At 60.3% G+C, this 26,063-nt stretch overlaps 11 protein-coding genes across 11 annotated transcripts; 3 read left to right on the top strand and 8 right to left on the bottom strand.

The window, feature by feature from the left end:
• Nucleotides 1–449: 449 nt before the first annotated feature.
• Nucleotides 450–1,007, top strand: COLE_02221 (uncharacterized protein; the record flags this gene model as incomplete). Its single annotated transcript, XM_018427346.2, has 1 exon — nucleotides 450–1,007. One exon carries the CDS (start codon nucleotides 450–452, stop codon nucleotides 1,005–1,007), a length of 558 nt encoding a protein of 185 aa, XP_018279471.1.
• A 435-nt stretch (nucleotides 1,008–1,442) lies between these two features.
• On the bottom strand, nucleotides 1,443–2,856 carry COLE_02220 (uncharacterized protein; the record flags this gene model as incomplete). Its single annotated transcript, XM_018420335.1, has 5 exons — nucleotides 1,443–1,620; nucleotides 1,653–1,748; nucleotides 1,786–2,615; nucleotides 2,664–2,701; nucleotides 2,733–2,856. 5 exons carry the CDS (start codon nucleotides 2,854–2,856, stop codon nucleotides 1,443–1,445), a joined length of 1,266 nt encoding a protein of 421 aa, XP_018279472.1.
• Nucleotides 2,857–3,335: 479 nt separating this feature from the next.
• On the bottom strand, nucleotides 3,336–5,115 carry COLE_02219 (uncharacterized protein; the record flags this gene model as incomplete). The annotated part of the gene is made up of 2 exons (XM_018427347.2): nucleotides 3,336–4,895; nucleotides 4,951–5,115. 2 exons carry the CDS (start codon nucleotides 5,113–5,115, stop codon nucleotides 3,336–3,338), a joined length of 1,725 nt encoding a protein of 574 aa, XP_018279473.1.
• Nucleotides 5,116–6,914: 1,799 nt separating this feature from the next.
• COLE_02218 (uncharacterized protein) lies at nucleotides 6,915–8,691 on the top strand (the record flags this gene model as incomplete). Its single annotated transcript, XM_018425988.2, has 3 exons — nucleotides 6,915–7,046; nucleotides 7,306–8,085; nucleotides 8,320–8,691. 3 exons carry the CDS (start codon nucleotides 6,915–6,917, stop codon nucleotides 8,689–8,691), a joined length of 1,284 nt encoding a protein of 427 aa, XP_018279474.1.
• Nucleotides 8,692–8,786: 95 nt separating this feature from the next.
• COLE_02217 (uncharacterized protein) lies at nucleotides 8,787–10,296 on the bottom strand (the record flags this gene model as incomplete). Its single annotated transcript, XM_018426607.2, has 4 exons — nucleotides 8,787–9,401; nucleotides 9,484–9,510; nucleotides 9,657–9,903; nucleotides 10,262–10,296. 4 exons carry the CDS (start codon nucleotides 10,294–10,296, stop codon nucleotides 8,787–8,789), a joined length of 924 nt encoding a protein of 307 aa, XP_018279475.1.
• Nucleotides 10,297–10,413: 117 nt separating this feature from the next.
• COLE_02216 (uncharacterized protein) lies at nucleotides 10,414–12,457 on the bottom strand (the record flags this gene model as incomplete). The annotated part of the gene is made up of 5 exons (XM_018422926.2): nucleotides 10,414–11,105; nucleotides 11,323–11,794; nucleotides 11,927–12,089; nucleotides 12,302–12,319; nucleotides 12,366–12,457. 5 exons carry the CDS (start codon nucleotides 12,455–12,457, stop codon nucleotides 10,414–10,416), a joined length of 1,437 nt encoding a protein of 478 aa, XP_018279476.1.
• A 284-nt stretch (nucleotides 12,458–12,741) lies between these two features.
• COLE_02215 (uncharacterized protein) lies at nucleotides 12,742–15,523 on the bottom strand (the record flags this gene model as incomplete). Its single annotated transcript, XM_018422927.2, has 3 exons — nucleotides 12,742–14,081; nucleotides 14,126–14,690; nucleotides 14,726–15,523. The coding sequence occupies 3 exons, from the start codon at nucleotides 15,521–15,523 to the stop codon at nucleotides 12,742–12,744; spliced, it is 2,703 nt and encodes a 900-aa protein (XP_018279477.1).
• Nucleotides 15,524–16,123: 600 nt separating this feature from the next.
• COLE_02214 (uncharacterized protein) lies at nucleotides 16,124–17,159 on the bottom strand (the record flags this gene model as incomplete). Its single annotated transcript, XM_018427348.2, has 5 exons — nucleotides 16,124–16,275; nucleotides 16,310–16,547; nucleotides 16,580–16,723; nucleotides 16,761–17,096; nucleotides 17,136–17,159. The coding sequence occupies 5 exons, from the start codon at nucleotides 17,157–17,159 to the stop codon at nucleotides 16,124–16,126; spliced, it is 894 nt and encodes a 297-aa protein (XP_018279478.1).
• Nucleotides 17,160–18,905: 1,746 nt separating this feature from the next.
• On the bottom strand, nucleotides 18,906–20,304 carry COLE_02213 (uncharacterized protein; the record flags this gene model as incomplete). Its single annotated transcript, XM_065626197.1, has 8 exons — nucleotides 18,906–19,172; nucleotides 19,208–19,315; nucleotides 19,349–19,449; nucleotides 19,526–19,647; nucleotides 19,703–19,978; nucleotides 20,016–20,123; nucleotides 20,194–20,236; nucleotides 20,268–20,304. The coding sequence occupies 8 exons, from the start codon at nucleotides 20,302–20,304 to the stop codon at nucleotides 18,906–18,908; spliced, it is 1,062 nt and encodes a 353-aa protein (XP_065482466.1).
• Nucleotides 20,305–22,513: 2,209 nt separating this feature from the next.
• Nucleotides 22,514–23,197, bottom strand: COLE_02212 (uncharacterized protein; the record flags this gene model as incomplete). The annotated part of the gene is made up of 1 exon (XM_018427350.2): nucleotides 22,514–23,197. The coding sequence occupies one exon, from the start codon at nucleotides 23,195–23,197 to the stop codon at nucleotides 22,514–22,516; it is 684 nt and encodes a 227-aa protein (XP_018279481.1).
• An 808-nt stretch (nucleotides 23,198–24,005) lies between these two features.
• COLE_02211 (uncharacterized protein) lies at nucleotides 24,006–25,734 on the top strand (the record flags this gene model as incomplete). Its single annotated transcript, XM_018422929.2, has 5 exons — nucleotides 24,006–24,181; nucleotides 24,233–24,483; nucleotides 24,560–25,387; nucleotides 25,474–25,505; nucleotides 25,543–25,734. The coding sequence occupies 5 exons, from the start codon at nucleotides 24,006–24,008 to the stop codon at nucleotides 25,732–25,734; spliced, it is 1,479 nt and encodes a 492-aa protein (XP_018279482.1).
• Nucleotides 25,735–26,063: the final 329 nt, after the last annotated feature.

Here is a 26,063-nt window from a genome sequence, read left to right as displayed (position 1 = left end):
TTCAGGAAGGCAAAAGATCGCCGCGGCATGAGTTTGGCCCCGCTCGCCCCAGACAAAACCCCCGGTAGGCCCATGGCCCCGCCTGCATTCCTCTCCATGACTGTGCCTTGGAGCCCTCCGAAACACGCGGTGCAGGAAGAACATCGCCACGCTCCTCCGAACCCCACCGGAAGCCGTAATGCCAGGCACGCATCTCATCATGTGCTCACTCGATCACCACCGGTGTAGAGCTGGGTGACGATCACTCTCCCGTGCCTCGCCGCCGCGTCGTCAAGCGATTAACTTTGACGCCGGAGGGACGCGGCCGGCCATCGCAGCCCGTTCACGCGTCTCTGCGAAGGTGAGCCGCAGCAATATCAGGCGCATGATGTCTCGAATCCCGAAACAAACAGAACCAAGCGAACCGAACCACGCCAAGCCAACTCAGCCTTCTACCTCTGAAGCCCGGCATGCCGCCCGCGCCCACGTCTGACACATACGCCCCGGTCGCGCGCCACGAACACGCGCACGCCGGTCGCTTGATCGGCGCGATCGCCTTCGGCCTCGTCGTCGGCGCGGGCCTCTTCACGCTCATCTACTTCCTGCGGCGGTGGCGCCGGCGGTCCCGCGTCCGCATCGACCACTTCCCGCTCCCGTACGACGCGGACCAAGGATATCCGCTCGAAGCCCTCGGCCTGTCCTCGGCCCCCTCCAGTCCCGTGGGCAACAAGTCGCCGCCGGCGCTCTATCCCTCTCTCTCACATCCCTCCCTCTCGCTACCGGATCTGCAGTACTCGGACCTCCGGCTGGATCCGACCCCAAGCGGGAGTGGAACCAGCGGAGGCGGGGGCGGAAGCGCGAGCGCGAGCGCGAGCGTCGAGCCCCCCTCGCCGTCGACCAAGCGGCCGAGACGAGAGCGCAGGCGGCGCTCGGAAGTCACAGTGCACGCCACGGACGCCGGGCCCGCAGACGCGCCGGGCGTCACCGTACTGCCGCCCATGTATGATCCGAGTTGGTCGCGCGATTAAGCGGGGAAGGGTGGGCGAGGAGCGCGCAAATCATAATAGTTACCGAGATCCATAGTGAGCGCGAGGAGGTCACGATAACCTGATGTCGGAAAGGACTGATGTCATGTCCATTGTACCTGAGATTAGATGTGATCAGGCAAAATTGTGCCCATTCACTGTACCCGAGGCTTGTCGCATTGTGTATCTCTGTTCGTATAGTGGCTAGTATGCTCGCTTGTCATTTGCGGTGACCGCGGGAGACCGGAGTTCAATTCTCCGACAGAGAGCATTACTCTTGTGTTTTTGGTGCCTGTTACTCTTGTGTGGATCACGGCAAATGCACCACACAAAACACACTGATTATCAGCATGCATCACACAAATGACGTCTCTGCCGGACTGCTGATGACTGCATGGGGCTAAAGTAGCGCGCTGGGACGGAGCACTCCCATCACACTCAGAATAGTGAGTATCCCCTCCTCGCGTCCCACATAGGCACCTTGCGGCGCGCGCCAAAGTCTAGCCCCCGTGTCTGGAGGTACTCGACAACCTGGACAGACGAGGAGAGCGCGTTGAAGTACGTTTTCTCTGGCTTGACGAAGTGGCTTTCCAACATGTACGCCAGATGGCGGTGGCTGGGGTCAGCTTCAGCCGGTGTAACACTCACAAAAGCGAAAAGATGAAGCCGTAATCCACCCCGAGGTTGACAAAGTTCTCGACGGCATGCACTGGCGTGCGGTCGTAGCCAGCGAAGAGCGCGGGGCTAGTGTCAGCGCGTTCAGGGCACCTCGGCGACATACTTGGCCAGCAACCCCCGCGCCGCCATGACGCCATGCACGCCGCACTGCGCCCTCATCCGCTGTGCGTCCGCGAGATCCCACAAATCGCCATTCGCGACCGTCGGCACTTCTCCACGCACACACTCGACCGCGAACGCGAGCTTGTCGAGGCTCACCGGCTCCGTGGACGCCTGGTGCCGCGTGCGGCCGTGCACGGTGACATGGCTCACGCCCGCCGCGAGGGCGGTGCGCACGAGCTGCTCTGTGCGCCGCAGGTCCGGGTCGACGCGGATCTTGATGCTCACGGGCCAGTCCCAGCCCATGCGGCCGTGCACGCACCGCACCATGTCCGCGACGAGCTCGGGGCGGCGCAGCAGCGCACACCCGATGCCCTCGGCGTACGCCCAGCGCTGCGGACACCCGCAGTTGATGTCGAGCCCGTCGACGTGCGGCGCGAGGAGCTCGGCGGCGTCCGCGAGACTCGCGCCGTTCGGGGACGCCATTTGCGCGACGAGCGCGCCGCGCACCAGCCTCGCGTCGGGGGACGGCGGAGTGGGAGACGGCGGCAGCCGCGAGGTGACGCGCGGCGCGTGCAGCGTTTTGGTGACGCGCACTGGCGTAGGTGCGGGATAGGAGGGCGGGCGCGGGTCGTCGCCGTCGTCGGGATCCCGGTCGGCGAGGCGCAGCGCCGCGAGCGCGTCGAGTGCGTCAGTGTCGGATACTCGTGGCGGGCGCCGCCGCGGCTCCATCCAGAACACGCCGCGCTCGTCCGCGCTCGTCGTGAGGTCGCTCACACGTGCCTGCTGGCTCCGGCTGAACTCCTCCGCGAGGATCATGGGGGTGTGGGTCACCTGGCGTCAGCGACGTAGTTTCTCCACCACCGAGTCCGAGTCCCTCACGTGCGTTTCGTACAGCGACACGAGGTGGCGGAAGGGCACTGGCGTCAGCTCCGCGCGGCCGTCGCGCACATTTCGAGCAGCGTACCAGCGGCGCTAGCACGTTTACGGTCTCAAACTCCTCCAGCATCGTGCGTACCGGCAGGCGCTCGGGTGTGGGCAGGTCCGCCCAGGCCGCGGCGACGTCCTCGGACATGTCAGCGGCGGCGGCGGACTCGGGAGACAACATGCTGGGCGAAGTGGCCAAAGTGGAGGTCACAACATTTTGCGGGATTGGCGGGGCCCATCCGACTTTGGAGACTACGCTGCCCCACGTCCAAATACTCCTCAATGTCGGAATGTGGCACCACCTTCCAGCGATTTCAGCGACGTGCAAAAAGCGTCTCAGAGACTCCAGAACCCCAATAAGGCAGTCAACAACACGCCGAAGGGCCCTGTCTCGGAAGACGGGAAATGCTGAGCGGAGCATGTCACTCGCGGTCTGCTTAAAGCAACTCTCGCCACCTCCATCTGCACCTCGATGCATTGACATGTACAACTATGCTGGTGGCGGATATCCCTGTGCTGTGGTGGGGCTGGGAAAGAAACTATGTTTTAAAGGCGCCAGTACGGCAGCCCGGTTCTACTATTACTCCTGGACACTCGTAATACTCGACAGCACATTCGCTCCCTCCATTACGCCTTCTCGTTAGGAGAGACACCCCGGGGCGTCACTGTGGCGGGAGAGGGGGTCAAGGAAGCGGGCTTCTCGTACACCTCGCTCATGCCCTTTTCACCATCGCTTGGCGATCCGGCAGTGACCTCGTCGTCGCGCTCGAGGTCGATGTGCACTTCGGGCATGGGGGCGAGGTGAGTGGGTCGGGAGGCGGAGCGGCCACGCGACTGCGAGCGCTCACGGTCGTGCTGCTGCTGGAGGCGATCGGCGATCTGGACACCGCTCATCGAGCGCCACATGGGCAAAGTCTCACCGCCCGAGTTGTTGCGGCGCCAGGTGTCGTACTCGGCGGTCATCTCGGCGTTGAACTCGAGGTCGCGGCGGAAGAAGGCGTAGTCGGCAATGTACTCGTCAAGCTCGACCTCGTCCATGCCGACAATCTCGGCCTCCTCGCTGGCGCGGAACTTGCAGCCGGGAATAAGGTTGATGACGAACATGATAGCGATAGTGACAACAAAGGTCCAGCCACAGCCGACGCAAACCCAGGCAAGCTGCTTGGCGAGCTGGATCCAGTTGCGGTCAAGCCAGCCACCGCCGATGGCGCTGAAACCGTCGTTGGCGGCAACTGAGCTCTGGGCGAACAGACCGGTCATAAGGGTGCCGACAATACCAGCCAAGGCGTGGACCGAGAAGATATCCATCGGGTCGTCGACGCGCATCGAGGCCTTGAGGCTAGTGCACAAGTTGGAAACGACGGCAGAGACGAGACCGATGAGCGCGGCGGCGGGGGCGCCGACAACACCGGCGGCGGGAGTAATAGCGACAAGGCCGGCAATGGCGCCAGTGCAGAAGCCGACCATGGACCACTTGCGCTCAAGACGGAAGTCCATGATCATCCAGGTCATGGCACCAACAGCGCCGGCGAGGTTGGTGTTGAAGACAGCGAAGGCGCCCTTGAGAGACGAAGCGAAGCCGGAGCCACCGTTGAAGCCCATCCAGCCGACCCAGAGCATGACAGTACCAAGGGTGATCTGGGAAACGTTCGAGGGCTTGAACATGACACGCTCAGTGCCGTAGCCGCGGCGCTTGCCGATGAAGTACGAGTAGGCAAGGCCACCGATACCGGAAGCAATCTCGACAGGGACACCACCAGCGTAGTCGATTACACCCCACTTTGCGGCCCAGCCGTTGATGCTCCAGATCCAGTGGGCAAGCACGTCGTAGACGAGGGTGGTCCAAGCAAAGATGAAGAGCATGGCGGGCAGAGTGCGGGAACGCTCAGCGGCGGCACCGAGCAGAATGGCAGGGACGAGGTTGGCGAACATCATCTGGTATGTGGCGAAGACGATCTCAGGGAGCTTGCCGTTGGACTCTGGAATGGGACGCTCGAGGACGCCGCGGAAACCGACGTTGCGACCATCACCGAAGAAGGAACCGCCGGTTTCGGAAAAGACGAGAGAATAGCCGATGAAGAACCACTGGAAGGAAACAATGGCGAGCGAGAGCATGGAAAGCAGCAAGAGCTGGAGGGCATTCTTGCGTCGCGCCAGACCGGAATACAGGTAACCCAGGCCGGGAATCTGAATGTTAGCCTGAATGTATATTTATAGGGTCACACGCCACAACTGAACTGACCATGAAAATGATGAGCACCGCGCTGGTCAGGACCCAGGCAATGTCTCCTGGGTCGTAGACGGACGTCTCTCCGTTGAGAGTGGAGACAATGTCCGTGCCAAGCTCATTGTAGGTGAAGGTCCCGTCCGGGTTGGGCGAGATGATACCATAGGTGAGGTTGACCATGGTGAATGAGTGTGGTGGGGGTAGTGGTGGGCGTTGGGAGAGGGGGGTCGACGGAGTCGATGGGGTCGGGCAACGGCGGGGAAGGCCGGAAGCGAGTGTAGGCTGGAGACAGGCGGTGGAAGGGGAGGTGAGCGACGTAGAACTAGCTCAAGGACTGCTTGGCAAGAGGAGCGGAGACAGCGAGGGGAGGGGAGGAAGTCGAGAGGGTTGAGGTGGGTGGATAGAGAGACAAGAGAGATACCGATAAGTGGGATAAGTGGGATAGTGGGATAGAGGAGAGGGGCCCTTGCTGTCGTGTGGCTTGCGAAGAACTAGTGGGCTATCGTCACGATCGTCGGCGAGCTGCGGACGATGATGTGAATGTGTGGTGTGTGAGGGATAAAAGATGATAACACGGCTGGAGATGTTTGATCCGTGGTGTTGGCCGCCTGCTTTAAAGCCTTGGTATCTCTTGTGATCTGGAGAGAGAGGAAAATGAGAAGAGCTGCGATTAAAGCACTTATCAGTGAGACGCCCAGCGCACCAACCTCTTCGCACCCCCGCGCCCCCGCCAAAGGCCGGCCAGCCAGCCAGCCAGCCAGCCAGCCGCAAGCCGCATACGCATCACGCGCACATTCTCCAACCCCCGCGCGCGCGGCCGGCCCGCTCGCCCGCTTGTACCCCTTGGAATCCCCCCCGACCCCGCATCGACGCGTACTGCGCCTGAGAGAGCTGAGAGGGCTGAGAGAGCAGAGTGAGCTGAGAGGCCCAGTGTGTCAGGAGAGAGGCCTGGGTGGGCTCGTGCTATCTATCTCGCGCAGATCCGTCCTGTTCCGAAATGGCGGTCCTCTGTCGCGCCAGCCACTGACAAGCGGGCATGCGATCCATCTCGTTGGTCGAGGGGTCGAGGGATCGAGGGTGACGTCTTGATAGTTCGGTCATCAATGAGCTCACGGCCTCACGGGGCCACGGGGGTGGCTTGAGGCCTTGTGAGTCGTGTGCCGGGTTCGGTTCGGCCCGCGCATGCATGGTGAGTGTGAGCTGTGCGGGCTGTGAGTGGCTCGTGGCACTCGTGGCGAGGACGGCTCTCGATCGCGTGGAGCAAGAGGCCAAGTGGAGCGGAGCCACCGGCCACCGGAGCGATAACGAGTGTAATTTCGCCACCCACTCTCTTTGCTTAGGGCCTGGGCGCACATCCGCGTGTATAGATTGCCCAATCAGCGTCAAGCAACCCAGATAAGAACTTTAGGTCCCGCCGACGGCCAATCTTGCCATCTTGACATAATTAGCATTGGCTCCTAATCCCTCCATTATACCATTAGTGTGGAGGTTAGTCGCTTGCAAGCCCCGATACAGAATACCAGAACGGGCCAAGAGGGGGCACAAGGGCCGAGTCTGGATCGAGTTGTGAGTGTGTATTCTTATCTCTCGTCCACATCCACCAATCCCATCACTCGAGATGTCCACCACCCCCCCCTCTCTCTTTCCGGCCAGTTCCGAAGTCCGCCCTCCTCTGTGCATGCAGTGCAGTCGATAACCGCCATTTCTCGGCATCGGCCACTCGGCGCGATATGGCCGATTCTACCCTGCCTCGCATCACTCCCACTGCCGTCGCCGCTCCGTCGCCCTCCACGGCCTCCACCTCCATTCTACCTCCGCCCTGGGGCCACCCAAGCAGATGGCAGTGATAAGCTCCCACCCCGGACACGTGACCGCCCTGGCCCATGGGCGACTGACTTCCCCGTACCTGTCTGTCTCTGCGCACACATGCCCTATTCTCCTTGGCATCGCACTTCCCCGCGACATCATCCCTCGCTATCATGTCCGACATGCCCGGTGAATCAAAGCTCGACGCGCGGTTGGGCAGCCTCTTATCTGCTCGCCAGAAGAAGGGGAGGTTTCGCTCCCTTAAAGAGTATGACACCTCGGCCTCGTCACGCCTCACCGACTTTGTAAGTCACCGCCAAGCGGGCTGTCCAGGTCGGAAGATCGCTTCATTTGCAAAGGTCCAACATTGGGCAAGTCACCCAAGCGTGCCAAGCAGCGATGAGAACTAGCACAGTGACGGTGAGAAGGACCTATGCTCAATTCTTCTTACGGCGCACCCTCGAGCACCCCCCGTCGCGGGCAGTGCATGCACGGCGCGGAGCACCGTTCACCTTCCTCGGCGACCAATTTGATTTCAACACGCGCACGCCCAACTGACAACAGTCGTCCAACGACTACCTCGGACTGACTACCGATGCGTCCCTGCGCGCGGCCTACATCGCGCGTCTCGAGGCCACTGAGACTGTCCTCGGCTCGACGGGCAGCCGCCTGCTGAGCGGGGGCACATGCGCCCACCGCGCGCTAGAGACGCGTCTTGCCGAGCACTTCGCGGCTCCAGCCGGCCTTCTTTTCAACAGCGGGTGGGACGCCAACGTCTCCTTCTTCAGCACGGTTCCGCAGCCCGGGGACGCTGTGATCTACGATGAACTAATCCACGCGTCGGTGCACGACGGGATGCGGGGAAGTCGCGTGCTGGCCTCACGCCGCGTGCCCTTCGCGCACAACGATCCAGCCGCCCTCACGGCGGTCCTGCAAACCCTCGACGTTGCGCCGGGTGCAACCGTCTTCCTCGCAATGGAGAGCCTCTACTCGATGGACGGGGACTTTGCGCCCCTACCCGCCCTGCTCGACGTGTTCGACGCCTTCGTCCCGCGTGAACAGCAGTGTGTCGTCGTCGACGAAGCGCACACCACAGGCGTGTACGGTTCGCGCGGCCGCGGCATCGTGCACGCGCTAGATGAAGGCAACCGGGTCACAGTCCGCCTCATGACGTTCGGCAAGGGCGCCGGCGCGTCCGGCGCCGTCCTTCTCTGCTCACCCATCCTCCGCAGCTTTCTCATCAACTTCGCGCGTCCGTTCATCTTCTCCACTGCGATGCCGCTCAGCACCGTAGTAGCCCTCGAGGCCGTCTGGGACTTGCTGGCCTCACGCCACGGCGACGCGGTAAGCGCTCTTCAGATCTCCCCAAAACTTTCGTCCCCACACGCAGCCTTTGCAGCTTTGGCGAGGAATGCGTGTCTCGGAACGCGATGAGCCGGTGTCCCGGCAGATTGAGGTGGAGGGCCGTTCCTGACTTCCGCTCCCTTCCGGGAGAGTTCCGTCCAACCGTCAGCATGTTTGACCCCGCTCATCCGGCCATCCCACCCTTCTGCATCCACTGTTCCGCACTGACACCAGAAACGCGCGGACCTCACCCGAGTCATCGCCAACCTCCATACGCACTTGGCGCCGCTGCTGGCGCGCACCCCGTCCTCGCTCCTCCGCCTGCCAGACCCAACGCCCGTTCCCTTCCCCGGCGCGACGGGACTTGATCCCTCCCCGCCCGCGCCCATTGTCGGCCTCCTCACCCCCACGCCCCACGCCCTGTCCGCGTACCTCCTCGAGCGTGGGTTCATTGTGCGCCCCGTCGTGCCCCCGACTGTTCCACCGGGTAGGGAGAGGGTACGCATCTGCCTCCGCGCCGGAGTCAGCGACGCGCGCGTTGCCGAGCTCGTCGGCGCCATTGGCGAGTGGGCCGAGCTGCAGCAAAATGAAAAGGCCCGGTTGTAGGGCCAGAATGTGATTAGAAACAGAAGAGCTGGAAGAACTACAGGTGTAACATTTTGTATGGAAATGTGAGACATCATGACAAGCGTGAACAACTACTATCGAGAAAACGTCCCGTACCCCTCACTCGTTTCGATGCTGCGCCCGAAGCGCGCACTTGCACTGCGTCGCACCACGCCAGCCGCTGCCTCGACTGCGCCCGCGAGCTCCGCCAGCCCCGAGTCCAGCGTGACGGGATGCAGCGGACGCGGCGGCGGAAGGTCAATGATGCTGCTGTCCGAGACCGTGGATGTGCTGTCCGAGCCGTCGGTCTCGTACCCCGTCTCGCCAGCCTCGACGTCATAGTAGTCTGCGTTGGTGCGGTATCCCTCCTCGTCCGTCTCCCAGGGCGCGGGGCTGCGCAATTCGCCACCATCCCACCGCGGCGAGCGCACCGTCGCGGGCCCGAAGGACGTGATGCTCGTCGCGATCGACATGGCGCCATAGCTCTGCCCCATGCCCTCGATGGGCGAGACAGCATCCGCAGCGCGCGGCGGCGAAGGGATGGGCGTCGTGAAGAGCGGAGCGAGGGGCGGGCGATCGCGCGCGCCGCGCCGTTGTGTTGGCAGAGGCGTGACGTGCGGCGTGAGGGGAAGGGAGGGGGTGCGGCCGGGCGGCGGGCGTAGCGTGTATGTCCGAATTGGGGAGAGGCGCAGGAGGAGGAGGAACAGTAGCTGGGGTCAGACTTGTGCGAGAATAGAGACAGGTCATTCTGGCACGGGAGAGCCCGATAGAAAAGCCCCAAAGCCGACTTACGAACTCGGAGATGGCGAACGAGGCGGTCTGGTGTCAGCCAAGGAAGAGGGTTGCCGCTGATGTCCCCTCATGGTCGTTCTGCTCTCCGCGTCTCTCCGGCACACAGAGCGCAAGTCAATCCCTTTGAGCGCCTTCCACCTCCCTTCTCTTCGTCTCTCGCCCTCGTCACTTACCACAATCAAGAACAAGCCCTCCACTTCCCGCCTCTGCCCATCACGGCTCAGCACACCGGCGCACACCTCCCACACACACGCAATGAGCGTGCCGCCCGTAAGCGCGAGAACCCATCCACCGCGCTGTCGCCACCGTGGATGGTGCAATGCGAGGAGGGCGGCGACGCGGGCGAGCGCGAGCGCGATGAAGGCTGGTGGAGGCGCGTCCGATGCGCCGAAATCTAGGCCAGCCCAGCGCCAATGCTTCCTTAATAGCAGCGAATTCGACGATAAAGGCAAGTTCGGGGACAACGAAGGAGGATGTGAGGATGCCGATGGGGAGGGGGAGGGGGAAGAAGGTGGTCCTGCCGATACACTCGCCACCGCCCACAGTGTGTAGGCTATGTCGGCCAGGGCTAGGGGTAGCAAGGGCCAGGGACGGGCGAGAGTAGGTCCGCGTCGCTGGAAAGGCGGGGCCGCGGGGAGCGGAGTTGGGCGCGACATCGCGCCGTGTCCGTCTCCGAACTGCAAGATGAGGAATTGGAGTGCAAATGAAGTTGTGGATGGAGGATTGATCCGAGGTCATGGGTCATTCATGTTGTTGCAGTCAGGCACAGGCCACCGACTTGGCACCGAGGGACGCGACGCGGCTAGGGTCCATTGCGATCCACAAACGGCAATCTGGGAGACGCGTCATGCCCTAAGTTTCATGTATTTTGCTTGCATTTATACATCTGGCGACCTATGCGCTCGATCCCAAACAGCCGCCAAACTTTCTCTAGTCCTTCTTCTCCGCGGCAAGCTCGTACAGGTACGAGCCCAACAGCTTGGTCCCATTGATGTAGTTGCTCTTGTCGATCTTCTCGTTGGTCGAGTGCGCGCCGTCATCTCCACGCCCCACAGGGAGGAGCAGGATGTTCAGGCCGAGAATGTTGGCAAAGTCCAGCGTGACGGGGATCGAGCCGCCCTCACGAGTGTAATCCGGTTCCTGCCCGTAGACGGCGACAGTCGCCTTGTGGGCCGCGCGGAAGTTGTAGTGGTTCGGGTCGGTGACCCAAGGCTCACCACCGTGCCCGAGGCTGACCTCGCAGCGGTTCTTCGAGCCAAGCTTCTTAAACTCATCGTTAATGTACTTCAGCACAAGCTCAGTCGTGTTCTCGACGCCGAGGTTGGGGGTCGTGCGGATGCTGAACTTGCCCTTCACCGAGCAAGGAATGACCGTCTTCGAGCCAGGTGCGGAGAATGCTCCCTCGATGCCGTGAAGTGACAACGAGGGGTTGCGCATGCGGCCCATTAGCGTCTTGATCGTGTCGTCCGTAAGGGTCTGGTCGCCACCAACAGCACCCTGGATGTCGCTCATCTGGAAGTGGATCTTCTCGAACTTCTCCTGCTCATCCTGGGTGACGGGCGCAATGAGCTCCTTGACGCCGGGGATAAGGATCTCGCCAGTGGGCGAAACGAGCTTGGACACTGGTGTGAGCTCAGGCGACGGTGCAACGCGAACGACGCAACCAGAGGGTGGGACCCGAGCAGCGGTCACCGCGCCAGCAAGGAATGCAGGTGGTCACCTAAATGTAGCCAGTGTGGATGAGAATCAAGAAACCCTCAAAGCACAGTCCACGGGGACTTCGTTCCAGTAGTCCGCTCATCGTGCCGCTGCAGAGGCCCACTCCTTCTACCAACTCACTGAGGAGGATCAGGTCAGTCATCGGCTCGTGGATGGTACCACCAAACACGCCCGAGTGAAGGTCACGGTCGGGGCCCGACACCTTAATCTCATAGTAGTTGACGCCACGCAGACCGTAGGTGAGGCACGGGGTCTTCGTGTCCAGCCAGTAGTTGTCCGAGATGCACATGCAGTCGAGGCCAGCGAAGAACTTGTCCTTCTCGCTCTCAATGAACTTGTCAAGGTTGACGGACCCGCTCTCTTCCATGCCCTCAAAGATCATCTTGAGGTTGACCGGCATCTCGAGGCCGAGGTCCTTGTGGGCCTCGAGCACGTTGAGCCAGCCCATCACAGGACCCTTGTCGTCTGTCGACCCACGGCCGTACAGCCGTCCAGTCTTGGGGTCGGGCGTGAGGGTGAAGGGCTCGTAGTCCCAGCCATCTTCCTTGAGGGCGGGCTGGACGTCGTAGTGACCGTAGACAAGAACGGTTTTCTGTTGTTAGCTGGAGTTGACAGGAAACGCTGAGTGCGGGCAGGAGAGCAGACGGAGGCAGGAGAGGACGAGACTCGGATGCAGGTGGGCACGACATGAAGCGAGAGCGAGGAGGCAGAAGGAGCTACTCACCTTGGCGGGGTCGTTGCCGATCGAGCCGATAACGACGGGAGGAAGGTCAACCTCTTTGCCATCGAGTGTGTGCTTGCCGATCCCACGCTTCTCTGCCTTGACGCCGAGGTCTGTGAGCTGGCCAACAAGCCAGTCGGCCATGCGCTCGACATCCTTGGCGTACCTGTGGTCAGCGGTGCAACAGAACAATGGCGGCGGTCGAAGAAATTGGGGGAGGCCAGACTGAACACGACAGGGAGGATGGCGGAGGGAGGGAGCGTTCCGAAGGAAGCGAGGGAGGTGAGAACCGCCAGGTAGCTACGAGAGGGCGGGCGATAAGGGGAAGTTGGAGCTACCCGTCCCGCTAAAGTCGCTCGTCAAGGTCTTTATACTCACTCGAGGTTACCCGACACGCTGCTGTCAGCTTGAGCCCGAAATAGCTGCTCGGCAGCTCACTCACGAAGGAATCTCGACGGCAGCCTTGAGGCGCGCGATGAACGCGTCCTCGTGCTCGTCGACGTACTTGAGGAACTTGGGGTCGGCAGCGGGCATGGTGATGAGGGATGAGCAAGTGTGAGGGATCGCGCGAGGAGGGAGTCGAGGAGAACGATGTGACGAGAACAAGAGCTACGTTCAGCCCGCGACCCGCATGGTTACCGCCGGCGCAGAGCGCGCGATGACGGGTGCGTCACGTGGGTGGAGGGGTGGGGCACCAATCGGCACGGACCTTCTCACGGCCATGGCCGAATGATATGAGCTGGAATTGGCTTTCCGCGCTCTCTGCTCTCAGGAGTCTGCATACAAGGCTACAAGCACGCGTCTCGACGCGCTGCACACTACGCAACACCAAACATCTTGAGCACGCGGTCAACCTGCGCGGGGCGCTTTGTGCCGGGCGCCTGCTTAACGCCAAAGAGGCGCACAGTCGTATCGCGCCACACGCCCGTCGCGATACCCGCGACGTAGATGTCACCCCACAGCAACGACGTGAGCCACACACAGGACTGGGGCGACCACGTGAATTTGCGGGGCACAAACGGAGGCGCAGGCGGCAGCACGTCGGTGAGATCGATCTCTTTGAGGAGGTTGAAGACCTTAGAGCTTGGGCCTGCGGCGCGCTGCGTGTCCTGGATTTTGGGAAGGAGCTCCGAAATGGCAACAAGCACCGGGTCCAGCGGCAGCCCCTTCTGCCAACTCGTCACCCACTCTTGCGTGGGAATGTAGCCGTTCGGCCCAATGCCCGCCTGGGCGACGCGCATCAGCTCTTCGTCATCCCCGGCGCTGCTGGATTCCTCGGGCGGTGGGGAAGTAGCGCGCATCTTGCCTCGTGCCTTCTCGGACATGTGGCCTGGCGGGGGAGATGTCATGCGCGCATGGCTGTCCTCAGACCCGCGGTGCGACTGGGACTGTGATGGGCGCCGCTCGTCATCAATCTCGTCCCCCTCAATCTCGCGCCCGAGAAGAGCTGCCTTCTCCGCGAGCATCGCCAGTTCAGAGTCCGTGCGCACAAGACCACGCGGCGGCGGCGTGTTGCGTTCCTCCTCCTTGGCGCGCAGCGCCTTCTTGCGCTGAATTTCGCGCAGTCCCGAAAGGAGCGTGAACGTCGCAAGGCGTTGGAAATCGGCGTGCGCGACAAGAATCGCGTACATCAGGTTCGGGTTCTCGTTGAGCTGGTGATAAATGACCGCGTTGAAAGTCTCAAGCAGATAGTAGACCAGCCGCGGGTGGCTATCATCCGCGAGAAGGAAGTTGGGCGCCGAGAATGCTTTGAACAACTGCATGAGCCGCGTCGACGCCTGCACGCCAATGTTACGCAAATGGGGTGCCGCGTTCGTGATGGAGATGGTCAGTGCGGGGAACAGCGTGTTGAGTCCAGGCGTCGTTGCGATGCTGTATATCGATACAATCATGAAATCCGAAGCGTTGCCCTGCACAGCCCACTTGGCAGGGACTGGTTGCCGAAGCGGCTGGTTGATGGCAGTCGCAAAGCCCGCGTCGGCTGAAAGTGTCTGCAAGAGGTACGCAAGAAGGCGCAACATGCCGTGCTGCGCGGGGTCGTTCTTGAACTCGAGGCAGCAGATGAGGATGTAGCCAATAAGGTCGATCGCCTTGCCGCTCTCAAAGACATACGCGCGGAATCGCTTGTTGAGATCAACAAGGCGCCACAGGAGCATGACTGGGGTAAGCAGGTGCACGCGGGTGCGCCCAACAGCCACTTACAGGCCTCCAATAGGTATGGCACGGGCTTCTTGCTTCCCGGGAGGTAGTTGTTGGTGTGAGCCATATGCTCCTCAAGGATGCCGATGATGCCCCCGAGCACGAACGCAAAGTCGTCCTTGCGATGCAGCTTGGAAATGAAGAAACGGAACGCGTTGTCGTCCTTCTCGGCAGCCAGCCCGCCAGGGGTACCGGGCGTGGGGGTGATGTTGTCAAATGAGCGGTAGTCGAGCGCGACGAGCAGCGTCATAAGACACATGCGGACCATGGTGCGGCGCTCCTCCGCAGCACGGAACACGAGATGGTTGTACGGCACGCCGCCAGCCTTGGGAGCGAGGGATGTATTCAGCAGCGAGCACAATAGCGACAGAACCAGGCGCCGCTCGAGCGCATGCGTCAAATGTTCCAGCGGAGCGTTGGTCGCTGTCGCGAGCGCGGTTGGCGGAGTGTACACTGTCTGCGAGAGGAGAATCACAAGGAATCGCAGCACCTCAATCTTGTTCCGGTCGAGCTCGGACGTGCTTCCGATGCTCACGGTCGAGCCCACGCCCTTCTCCCAGATGACGTACTGCCGTCAGCCAGTATCCCGACAGATGGGCTCACGTTGATCTTGTCGCCTTGCCCGTCCTCGCCGCGCACCGAGTCGGGAACGGTGAACCCCGCGCAGAACAACATGTCGATGACGCACGAGAACAGCCGGTCCGCGAGAGAGGGCAGTTCCTCACCTTCCTCCTCCGCCGGAGCAGGGTGCCCGTTGGTGGAGGGTCCTGCAAGAGGATGCTCCAGCTCGCCTTCGTCGACGGCGGCGGTCAGCACCGGATCCTCGTCCTTCTTCTCGTGGTCGTCGTCATCGTCGTCGTCCCCGAGCGAGAACTGCGCAGCGTCTTCTTCAATGCCGCCAACAGCGCTGCGCGGTGGCGCGCGACCCCGACTCCATAAGTACTTGTCGGCCCACGCCTTGCCAGCACCCTCTGCTTCACCCTCGTAAACGACAACCAGCACACGCCCAAGTACTCGCAGACAGTTGAGTGCCTGCGAGGATGGGCTGAGCCCGCCTGTCTCCGGGGCAGTAGAGGATGGGAACTCAGGCGACGGTAGGAGGGTGAAGAGGTGGTGCGCGAGGGCTTGGATAAGGTTGGCAACGTTGTCCGGATTCGAGCGAAGTGCCTGCCGTACGTCCTGCACGCTGAGAAGCGAGTAAACGTCAGCGGCCGAGTTGAAAACGCTCCAGTATTGGGACCAGTAGCTGGTTTCAGAGAGTGGAATAACGTCACCCTGCGAGAGGCGCTTCAGGCCATTGTCGCCGGCTTTGAACGCTAGTTGCGCGTCCTCAGAGGAGGAAAGAAAGGGGAGGCCGATTGCCTGCGGGAGCGATTTGAAGGTGGGAAGATTGCGAAACATGGTCTGTGATGGTGACGCGTCGTGACGCGGTCTAGAGGCGAGTCGGAAGAGACGGCGATGCCCACGAGGACAAGTCGAGTTGAAAGGCTGGTACGCGTAGAAGAGCGCGAGAGAATTGAGTGAGGAGAGCGAATGAGGAGTACTGGCGTACTGGCCACCGGCTGTAAGAGCGCGGGGATCTTTGGATGAAAGCGAAGTCAAGGAGGCGATGTTGGTGGTCACGTTCCATCTTGGCTGGGCACGGCCGGCTGGGTGGGTCTGGTCCACGTGGCCCAAGGAATCCGCCTGCCAATAACATGGCCCTGAGGTTGTCGAGGCCGAGAAGCCGAGAGCCTGTCAACACAAGGATAAAGGTGCTCGCGTTCGTCAAGAGCGTGGATGCATAGCCAACTACATGTACTGTTTGCGATGCGTACAACAATGAGTGACCCGAGGTCATGGGAGAAGGAACACGGACATTGGGAAACATGATACAGCCCACAAGCGGGCGAAGGGTCATGGTAGAGCGTCAAATATCTAAGAGACGTGGCGTCTGCTGGACCGAGACAGAGGACAGGGCACCTGATGTCCGACATGCTGAAGATCTGAAGAAGGGTGTGCTCAAAGCTGGATGGGACGCGCATGCTTACCGAAGCAGCTGTCAAACAGATCGAGGAGCTGAATTTTGAGGCGGAAGTCCGCGGCAAATATCGCAGAGTCCCCCTGGACCCGCAATGAGTCTGATAGAGCAATGAGAGCCCCCGACGCCACGTCTGCACGTTAGCTCCATTAGATGCGACCTCTCACGGAACAAGTCCCAGTAGGTAGGCGAGTTCTTGCCCTTCAATTTGCACAAGATACTCATCAATGCGTGATAGGGCGCCTGACGATACTTAATGTAGTGAATTTTGCCGTTGGTGCTGAGTACTGCTTGGAGGCGGCCGCGGCCCTTTGAGTCGATGCGCAGGGCGGGGGTGGGTGCAGTGAGGGTCGCCACACACAAGTCAAGAAGCGACACGAGTTCGGCCTTGCCGGTCGGGCGAAGCTGGTATCAGCTAGTCTTGCTTCAAGGCCTACTTCATTCAAGAGTTCTTCATGAGTGACGATAGAAATGGTCACAGCACGTTTGCGGCCACGAGTGACACGACCGCCGGACATGTATGTGTTCTGGCACTTCTGCAGTACCCGCCTGGCCGCCGCTCTGGACTGAACCTCGATGTACTGCGGTCAGGCTTGCAAGATGATGCAGCTTGCTCACCATGTAGTCCTTGGTCCGACCATCAAGACGATCAATGCAAATGTGGATTGGATGAGGGTGATCGGGAGGGAGTGAATTCGGCGGAAGGAAGGCCTCGACGATGTGAGGTTCAATATCCCAGGCGACATTGTCGATACGCATGACGATGGTGTGGCCAGGCTTGGAAGGCTCCTCCGCGATCTTGTTGCGCTTGAGAGGGCGGACACCGACGTGGCGACTGCCGTCGTACGGCTGAAAGGACGTTACAACCTCGAGGCACGCGGGGCACTTGGCCTGTCCACGGGACACGGAGACGGCGGCTACACTTGAAGAAAAGCACGACGGGCAGGCGAGGTCCTGATGTCAGTTGAGGTTCGAGAGCAGTGGTCAGCTCACCCCGCAAGGCAGAAGGTAAACCATGCGGCCGACAGTCGATTCACAGGCGGTGCACGATATGGTGAGCGTGTCTTCCTGGCGATGGTCCTCCGAGTGGGGTGTAGGACGCCGAGCGGGTTCGAACACAGGGATTGAAGCGGGCTTGAGCTTCAACTTTGGGGCGCCGGAGAAGGATTTGGGGGCTCGCCTGGGCTGGAAGGAAGAAACAGGGAGAGGAATGACCTTTGGCTTGAGAGACGGGCGTTTGGGCGACTGAGGAGTGTTCGGCTTGAAACGTTGCGGCTGGGAGACCGGGAGCTGGGATGAGCACAGCTTTGAGTTGATACCCACAAGAGAGCGGCTGTAGGTTTCCTGGCGGCTGGGGTGATAATTGGTACTACCTGCCTGTGACTGATTGAGCTGGGACTGCCGTATCTCGGACCCCTCGACGGGAGGCTCAGAGTCAGAGAAGGAAAGGCTACCCAAGTCGAGACCTTCCAGTTCCTCAGCGGGAAGGCCGTACTCGAGCCAATCTGGCTGGTCTGGCTCCGCGAAGTCGGGATTGAGCGAAGAGAGGTCGTGTCCGTGCCACGCATCTCGGGACATGCAGGAAGGCGTGATACCGGACGACGTGCCGAATGGTACGATGCCCGCTCCAGAGGCAGTACAGTCGGCGAGGGAAGGTCGGCCACCCGTCGACGAGCCGGACTCGCTGCTTGATGAGAAGTCGTAGACCTGAGTCTCAAAAGGTCCGACCACAACGATTCTCGAACGCTTCGCGGCATCCTGCGGCTTGGATGAGGAAGGTGCAGGGACGGAACTCACGAGGGGGGAGTGGACTATGGCAACCTGTTCTTGCAGCATCAGAGCTTCGCTGTGGGGGAGCTGGGGGCGGGGCTTGGAGCGATAAGAATCGCGTGGAGCCGGCATGGCGAGCGGGGAGGAGGGGTGTGCTGTGAGCAGAACCGTGCCAAACAAGAGGTGCTACTACTACGCTCCGGAGTGGCTGCTGCGTGTATGCGCTAGGGTTAGGGTAATAAGAGGAGAGGAAAGATTTCAGCGCTAATGACAGGCAGAGGAGGGAGTGAGAGGGGAGGAGGACGAGGAGGACGAGGAGGACGAGGAGGGAGTTGATCTGGAGCGTTGTGAGGAGGTGAGTGTGAAGAGAAGATGAGAATGTTGAAGAGAGAGAATGCGTGAAGATATAGTGATTGCTTGACTCAGAGGGGTAGAGGAAGGCGGGTGAGGCTTGACTCAGAGGGGTAGAGGAAGGCGGGTGAGCGCATGAGCGTTGAGAGAGCCGGTAGTTAGGGGGCGGCAAGCCTAGTCCACGCGACCGAGGAAGGTGTTGCACGAGGGAAGAGGTCGACACATCACCCACCGCTGTTGACGCCCTACAAGACATGGAGCTGAAGACTGCAACGCTGACATGGCCGGATCCAAAGATCAAACGTTACGTGCAGGTTGGACAATTGGACGGCAGGGATGATGCTTTGTTTGGTTCCACTGTCCAGACGTGCGCAAAAAGGTTGTTTTAGACTTCCGAGATGGAAGGGTTCTGTGAAAAATTCGAACAACGGAGATATCGGGGCGGGAACACTGATGCGCATAGTAAAAGGCGATGTGCATATAAGGTATGTGCTCACCCCCTCCGCTGATTATAAGCATGTTGAGCTCCATATATGCTGTCGGCACACAATGATGGGTAGCCAATGGGAGCGGTGAACGCAGTCACTCGCTCTTCGTCACACTATTGCATCCGCCGCTCTTCTCAGCTGCCTCTACATTGGCCTAGGTATGTCCGATAATCGCCTGCGGTACGTAGGGCTCGTCGATGTAAGCCTTCTCGTCAGGGGTGAGGCGCATGTCGACGGCATCGATGAGCTCGTCGAGCGCCTCCAGACGCGTGCTCCCAACGATCGGGGCGGTGACGAAGTCGCAGCTCAGCTGCCACGCCAGGGCAATCTGCGCCATGCTCACGCCCTTCTTCTTGGCCAGCTCGGCGACGCGCTCGTTGATCGTCTTCATGGCGTCCGTGTGGATGTGCAGCTTGCGCGCCTGGTATAAGCAGTGGTTACGGCTGGCCACTCCACCTTGAAGGCCGAGTCTGTCTTGGCGCGGATGCCCTCCTCAGCGGACCAAGGACGGGTGAGGAAGCCACGTGCGAGGGGCGACCAAGGGATCATCCCAGTGCCGAAGAGCTGCGGTTAGCCAGTACACAAGCGACTGTTCACCTTGAGGGTCGGCACCATCTCGCGCTCCTCCTCGCGGTACACGCCATTGTGGTAATTCTGCATCGAGATAAACGGCGTAAGACGATTGGCGATGGCGTAGTCTGTGGTTAGCCGCGGCAAAGGCCTAGCCAGCATGACAAAGCAGAAGCTTATTCTTCCGGTGACCCGTCAACTCACTCTGCATTTGGTGAAACTGATATGCGTGGCACGAGCTCATGCCGATGTACCGCGCGTAACCGGCCTGCACAACATCGTGGAGCGCCTGCATTGTCTCCTCAATGGGTGTGTCATAGTCGAAGCTTGCGTCAGCTGCCTGACCCAACTGAAGTCTCCTCTCAGTATGCCGCCACTCACCGGTGGCACTGCAGCACGTCAACATAGTCGAGCTGCAGCCGCTCCAGCGATGCCTTGATCGATCCAAAGATGTGCTTCCTGCTCAGTCCCGAGCCGTTCGCACCCTCGGGCGAGTTCTTGTCCCCCGATCCACCGACGCTGCCATTGTCGCCGGGCCGTCCGACCGGGAAGTAGCACTTGGTGAGCACTACCACGGCCTCCCGCGGGCAGCCGATCGCCTTGATCGCCTTGCCCAGAACGACCTCACTCGCGCCGTTCGCATAAACGTTGGCCGTGCTAGCGTCAGACGCGGGGATTAAAGGAGGCTACGCACTCGAAGGTGTTGATGCCGCGCGAGTACGCGTGCTTGATGTGCTCAATACCCGTCTTCTCGTCGAGGATCCAGGACTGGTAAGACGGCGTGCCATAGGCTGTCATCAGCCCAAGCTACCTTCGGAGTCGTACACATGCATCCCCTGCTGTCAGCTCAGCTCAAACCAGGGTGGACGCACAGGATGAGGCGGGAGACCTTGAGGCCCGAGTTGCCCAGGCGAACTAGAGTCAGCTCGTTCGATGTGATACGTACCGTACTGCATTTTGCTCGTAGCAGTGGAAGCGCTCATGGTTGAGAGTCTCTTGTATAATCGAGGGAGAGGTCCGAGCGCGCTGAGTGGAGAGTTGTAGAGACGGGTCGATGACACTTGTCAGACAGATGTGGGGGCTAGGAGGACACATGTGGAGGGAGGAATGCCGGAGTTCGGTAACCGAGGTGGCCCACAGGTGGGCACCCCGCATTCCAGCATCCCTGACGAGCCTGACTCATCGGAGCAACCTGAGTCGAATTTGAGTCACTACTAATACGCTGCAAGGGAGCCGGAGTCAAGTAGTTGGGCATACGCTACGATGAGCCATGGTTGGGTAGCAATGTCAAAGCCGAATCTTACAGAAGGCAGGTCGTTGGAAGCCCAGGAGAAGTGGGCAATTGTTGGTACGCTAGCGAGGCAGAGCAAGTCAAGTGAGCGTCGAGTATTGCCGCAACTGCGAGATCGCTTGCATCGTAGTGCACCGTAGTGGGAACGCCTAGCGTACATGTGGTCGATTGAGCTTCGCAACGATGAACTCGACAAGGTGGTTGGTAGTTCCCATTAAGTGGTCATTGTTTGCTCTGCATCCCGGCCAGCCGTCATCGGCTGATGCTAGCAGACCAGAGAGAATCTGGATCTCGGCTTTGCGGTTGAGATGGAGCATGTGAACGAGCTCTCGCCTGCCATTAGTGGGCGCACCCCCTTCCAAAGGTTGCACCCACCTCCAGGTAGGATTGACGTTTGCGAGGTCGGCGCACATCTTCTTCGCCTGCCAATCAGCTGCCACGTCGATGCCGCAGAAACACTCACTAGCCGCGCGTCACGGGGACTGAGTGGCAGAAGATCTTCATACCGAGCCACCCTGAAGATTAACCTCAATCGCCAGCAGGCAGCTTACGCAGACCACTCTGTTGCTTTAACTCCCAAATACTCAATGCGGTCGCCGAGGGGGAGCCCAGAATGCTGTTCGGAGTGGCGGTTCGCCTTTGAGCCGTACGCATAGGCGGATAAGATTGCAATGCCTGAGGGATCCGCGTCAACGAGGACGCCGATGCGAGCGGCAGGAAACTGATCAGCCAGTCGCCGGAGCAGCTGGAGCGAGGCCAGGTCTGGAAAGCCCTTCCCCTGATGTCAGTGAGGATGTGATGCGATAGCATACCGTCATAAGCACACCCGGTCCAAGTCGCTGGTCATCGAGTAAACGTGAACTGCAGAGAGTCTGCATCACAGCCTCGTCTGTCAGCTACGACCCGCCCAGGCATGTTCACGTCCTTCTCGACGACAAGGACCCAGTCCAGCCCATTAGCAGCCTCCAGGCCGCCGATAGCCTCTCCGCGAGGGATGAGTGTGGGCTATTCCAGTGAGCTGACGTAATGCCCCATCTACGCACTGTAGCAGACGATATAGACAGGCTGTCTCCGTTTGTCAAATTCACCTTGAGGGCGTTGGAGGCGATCAAGCCCTTCGCTGCAGCACACTGGCATCAGTCAGGCTTCAAACCTTGATGGGGCTCACGACATGGAAATCAGCGCGCCTCAGCCCAATGGTAGCGACGATGTCGTCAACGATCTGGAGATCAATCTACTTGGAAAGGGGCGAGGCTCACCCCATCGACAATTCCCTGGCGCCTGAAGAGTGCGACGTCACGGTAGAAGATTTCGCTGTCCTGTTAAGCCTTGCCACCGTGCCCACAGCCTTGTACACACCGGAGCGTCACTACACAGTTGTTGAGGATGGCTTCGTACAGAACTGATGCGACAAGGAGAATGCGAGCTATCGTCAGCTGGTGCTGGTCACCCGAGGTCACTCATTCGGAGTAGTACCGGCTGTTTGTAGGTGCGATGAGGCTCGTGAGGGTAGACGAGCTCGCGCAGAACACTGTGATGTCAGAGCCGAATGTGATGGAATCTCACCCCGTCTTACGGTTCAATATTTGCATCCTAACGCCATCCCGCTCACACGCATCCTTTTCCAGTGAGTGGCGCGGAATTCTGCCCCTCCAGCACCCGAGGTGGCCAGAGTGGCTGGGGCAGGCGTGCAATTGAGCGCAGAAGTCAGTCATCAGTGACTCGAGAAACAAGACGGCGCGACTCCTGATAATGAGTAAAGTCGGTGAAGGTGTAATGTACCGGGGGTCGTCCATGCTCTCGGCAGCCCTGTACGGTCAGAAATGCGCTGGCGTCGGTCATTGGCGCCACAGGATGGCCCTGTCTCCAACGCATTGCTCTCGTCACCGGAGGAACCTAACTTACTCTGAAACCGGGACAGCACTAGCGGAGTTCAGTTGGCAGCTAGCGATCTTGAAGTACAACCCTAGTGGGTCGTTGTGAAGCGGATTGTCAAGTAGCACAGCTGTCTCCCGGGCCGGCTCAGGCAGCGCGGGGAGAAGCTGGGCGTCGCGACGCTTCTCTCGCTGCTTCATGAGGAGCTTGAATACGGCAGCGTCATCATTCTCGTCGATGCCGGCTTCCGCGAGTGCTTGAACTGGTGAGGACGGCAACAACGGGTCAGGTGGGGTGAGAACGTCACCTGAAAATGAAGGCGGCGAGCGATATAGCGATTGGAGGGGAGTTTCGGCCTCGAAGCTCTCACATCGAGTGAAGGATTTGCTTGGCGCTGTGCAGGATGGCGGTCCTAATAGCACCTCCAACGACGGCAGTCCAAGAGTGTAGCCACCAGCGATGTTGTCGCTACCGTCCTGTCTGTGCGGCCTGTTGTTGTTATCTGCCCGGTTCATGTCAGGGGGAGCCTCAAGCGCGACTGGCGAAGAGGCAATAGTGAGACGACCAGAAGCGGAGAGGTAAGCGGAGCGTGATGATGCTTGGCAGGTTTGACGCTGGAGGAACTGTGTTCGAAGACAGCACCAACGGGCAACAGTTGAAATGAGAAGGAGATAAACTGGACGTGAGAGAGAGGTAGGAATAGAGGGCATCGCTTGCAAGGAAGGTTGGTATCATCGACCCTCTTGGCCACTTCCGCGGCATCTCACGCTCTGCATCCTCGTCTGCACCGTTTACACTCACTAGCTCATACGCGCCGTAAGATTACAGGCATTGCTCCGGCACCGCGTTGCGCCGCGGGTTCAAGCCGTCAGTCGGTGACAGTCATCCTTGCCTAGCTGCTCGAGGCAGAGCTGTGTCTGTACGCGCCGCGCGGCTTCTCTCTTTTCGGCGCTGCTAGTATGCAGCTCGTACTCAAGGCTTCTGCTCATCGCGGTCTTGCTGGTCGCGAGTTCGTGACTTTAGCGGGGACATGAAAGTGAAGTGGAGCGAGGAGCAATGCGACAGCGCGACAACACAGGCCAGTGCGTGATCAGCTGTCCTTTCGGCGTGGTGCATGTGAGCAAGGATTCCGCATCTCCACTTCGGCGGTCATCTCCGTATCCCCCTATTGAACACCGCGTCTCCACGCGCTCCACGGCCTCCACCCACAGCGCTTGGATCGCTTAAATCCCAGCCGTCGGACCAGCCCGTGGCTTCAAACCCGATGGCGACATGCATCGTAAGAAGTGGTAATCAGGACTTTGATCCCGCTAATCGCGGCGATGGTGGAGGGTAATCAGTTGCGAGTCGGAAATTGCCAGGGGTGGGCGAAGTCGGGTGGTCCCAAACCCGGGCAACGCGTTGCGGGCAATCTCTTCCACAAGCAGCCCACCGTACCACCGACTTTCTTCCACACTCTTACTCATCTCATTACCTCAGCTCGCCATCCTTTCTTGCCTGTCCCCCCGGCACTCTTACATGCTCTTCCGCCTCGCAAGAGCTTCCGCACGTCTCACTTCCTTCAACCGTCTCCCGCTTGTCCGTGCTATCAGCACTACTCCCATCATGGCTACCTCTCGCACCTCCGTGATCCCTCAGGCCGAGCGCATGTTCGATGGCGGCACCCACAAGCTCGATGTATGGACTATTTTCACGTGAGATCCTCTGACGCTCTCTCGGTAGGCTGGGCGTTGGCTGACTCGTAGCCCGGCCAACGTTCCTGCTGATTGCATCAACCTTGGGCAAGGTTTCATGAACTGGGCGCCTGCTGAGTGGATCCGCAAGGCAGCTCATAAGGCTATGGACGAGGACATTATGGTCAACCACTACGCACACCCCCGTGGCCGCCCCCGCCTTGTCAAGGCCATCAGCGACGTTTACTCGCCAACTTTCCCCAACCTTGAGGGCCGCAAGCTGAGGACGGAGGAGATTGTTGTGACTGCCGGTGCCAATGGAGGTGAGTAAGCTAAACGGGAAGCGGGATGCTTTGCGGGTCGAGTCCTGGTGGTGTAGACGTGGGCTGACAACCAAAGGCATGTACGCCGCGCTCACCGCCCACCTGGAGCCCGGGGACGAGGTTGTCCTTATCGAGCCGTTCTTCGACCAGTACTTTGCGACCATCGGTTTCCAGGGCGCCAAGCCCGTCTACGTGCCGCTTCACCCGCCCAAGGAGGGCGGCGGCAAGTCGAGCGGCGCGGACTGGACTCTCGACCTCGCCGAGCTCGAGGCGGCGTTCACTCCCAAGACGAAGGCGATCATCGTTAACACGCCCCACAACCCAGTTGGCAAGGTGTTCACCCAGGAAGAGCTTGAGGGGATCGCCAAGATCTGCATCAAGCACAACGTCCTCGTGATTGCGGACGAGGTCTATGACTGCATGATCTACGACGGGAAGAAGCACTTCCACATCGCCTCGCTCCCCGGCATGTGGGAGCGCACGCTCTCCGTTTTCTCTGGCGGCAAGTCGTTCGCGGCCACTGGCTGGCGTGTCGGATGGCTTGTCGGCCCCGAGGCACTCGTCTCGGCTACGCTCGCCGCTCAGTCCCGTATCGTGTTCTGCACCAACGGCCCCATGCAGGAGGCGATCGCCATTGCGCTTGAGGGTGCCGCCGAGCGCAAGTTCTTCGAGACCCAGGTTGCTGAGTACCAGGAGCGCCGCGACATCCTGTGCTCGTACTTTGACCAGCTCGGCCTGCCGTACACGCTCCCAGAGGGATCCTACTTTGTGCTCGTAGACATGAGCAGGCTCAAGATTCCCGTCGACTACCCCATTCCAGAGACGTGCAAGGGCCGCGGCAAGGACTTTGCCAAGTGCTGGTGGATGGCAAATGAGATCAAGGTCGTGTCCATCCCTCCTTCCGGTGAGTGTTCCGGCTCGGGAGCGAAGCCAGGCGCGTGCCCGAGGCCCTGACACTGCCACATGCTGACAACAGAATTCTACTGCGAGGACCACGTCGCCATCGGCGAGAACTTTGCTCGGTATGTGTCCTCCTTGACGGCATTTGCTGACCGTCAGCTTCGCGTTCTGCAAGGACCCCGAGCTCCTCCATGCTGCGGGCAAGCGCCTTCTCGAGCTCAAGCCCTACCTCCAGTAGACGCCGTCTCGGAGATGGGCTGCCTTGGGAATGTTGTACAAGAGTGGGGCTGTCATTTGGCGGACTGTGACTACGAGAAGGACATCTCGGCATTATTATCATGCATGATATAGAAGAACGGGCGCGAGGAGGGCACGAGGGCGGTGAATGTTTGGGGAAGTGGGGCAGAACGATATTCTGGGCCAGAAACCAAATCTTTGCTCTAGGAGTGGGGCGGCCACCGTATCGAAACAAGGTTGCATCCGTTATCTTTCGGGAAGGCTTCGAGCTCAGTATCGCCCAAATCCTCTGTTGATCTCCAGACGAGAAAAGCTCTCGACGTCTTCCTCGTTCTGCATTCACGGAGCGAGCTTACAGCAGGTCTCACGATGAGAGATAAAACTCCTGCACACCTGCACTGGCCAATGTCGACAACCGCAGTGGACTGGCTGAAAATCGGCGA

Source organism: Cutaneotrichosporon oleaginosum, assembly GCF_008065305.1.
Source record: "Cutaneotrichosporon oleaginosum strain ATCC 20508 chromosome Unknown ATCC20508_contig02, whole genome shotgun sequence".
In the NCBI taxonomy this organism is placed as follows: Eukaryota; Fungi; Basidiomycota; class Tremellomycetes; order Trichosporonales; family Trichosporonaceae; genus Cutaneotrichosporon; species Cutaneotrichosporon oleaginosum.
Note: the sequence above shows the minus strand (reverse complement) of the source record. Positions and strands in the feature narration are given on the sequence as shown.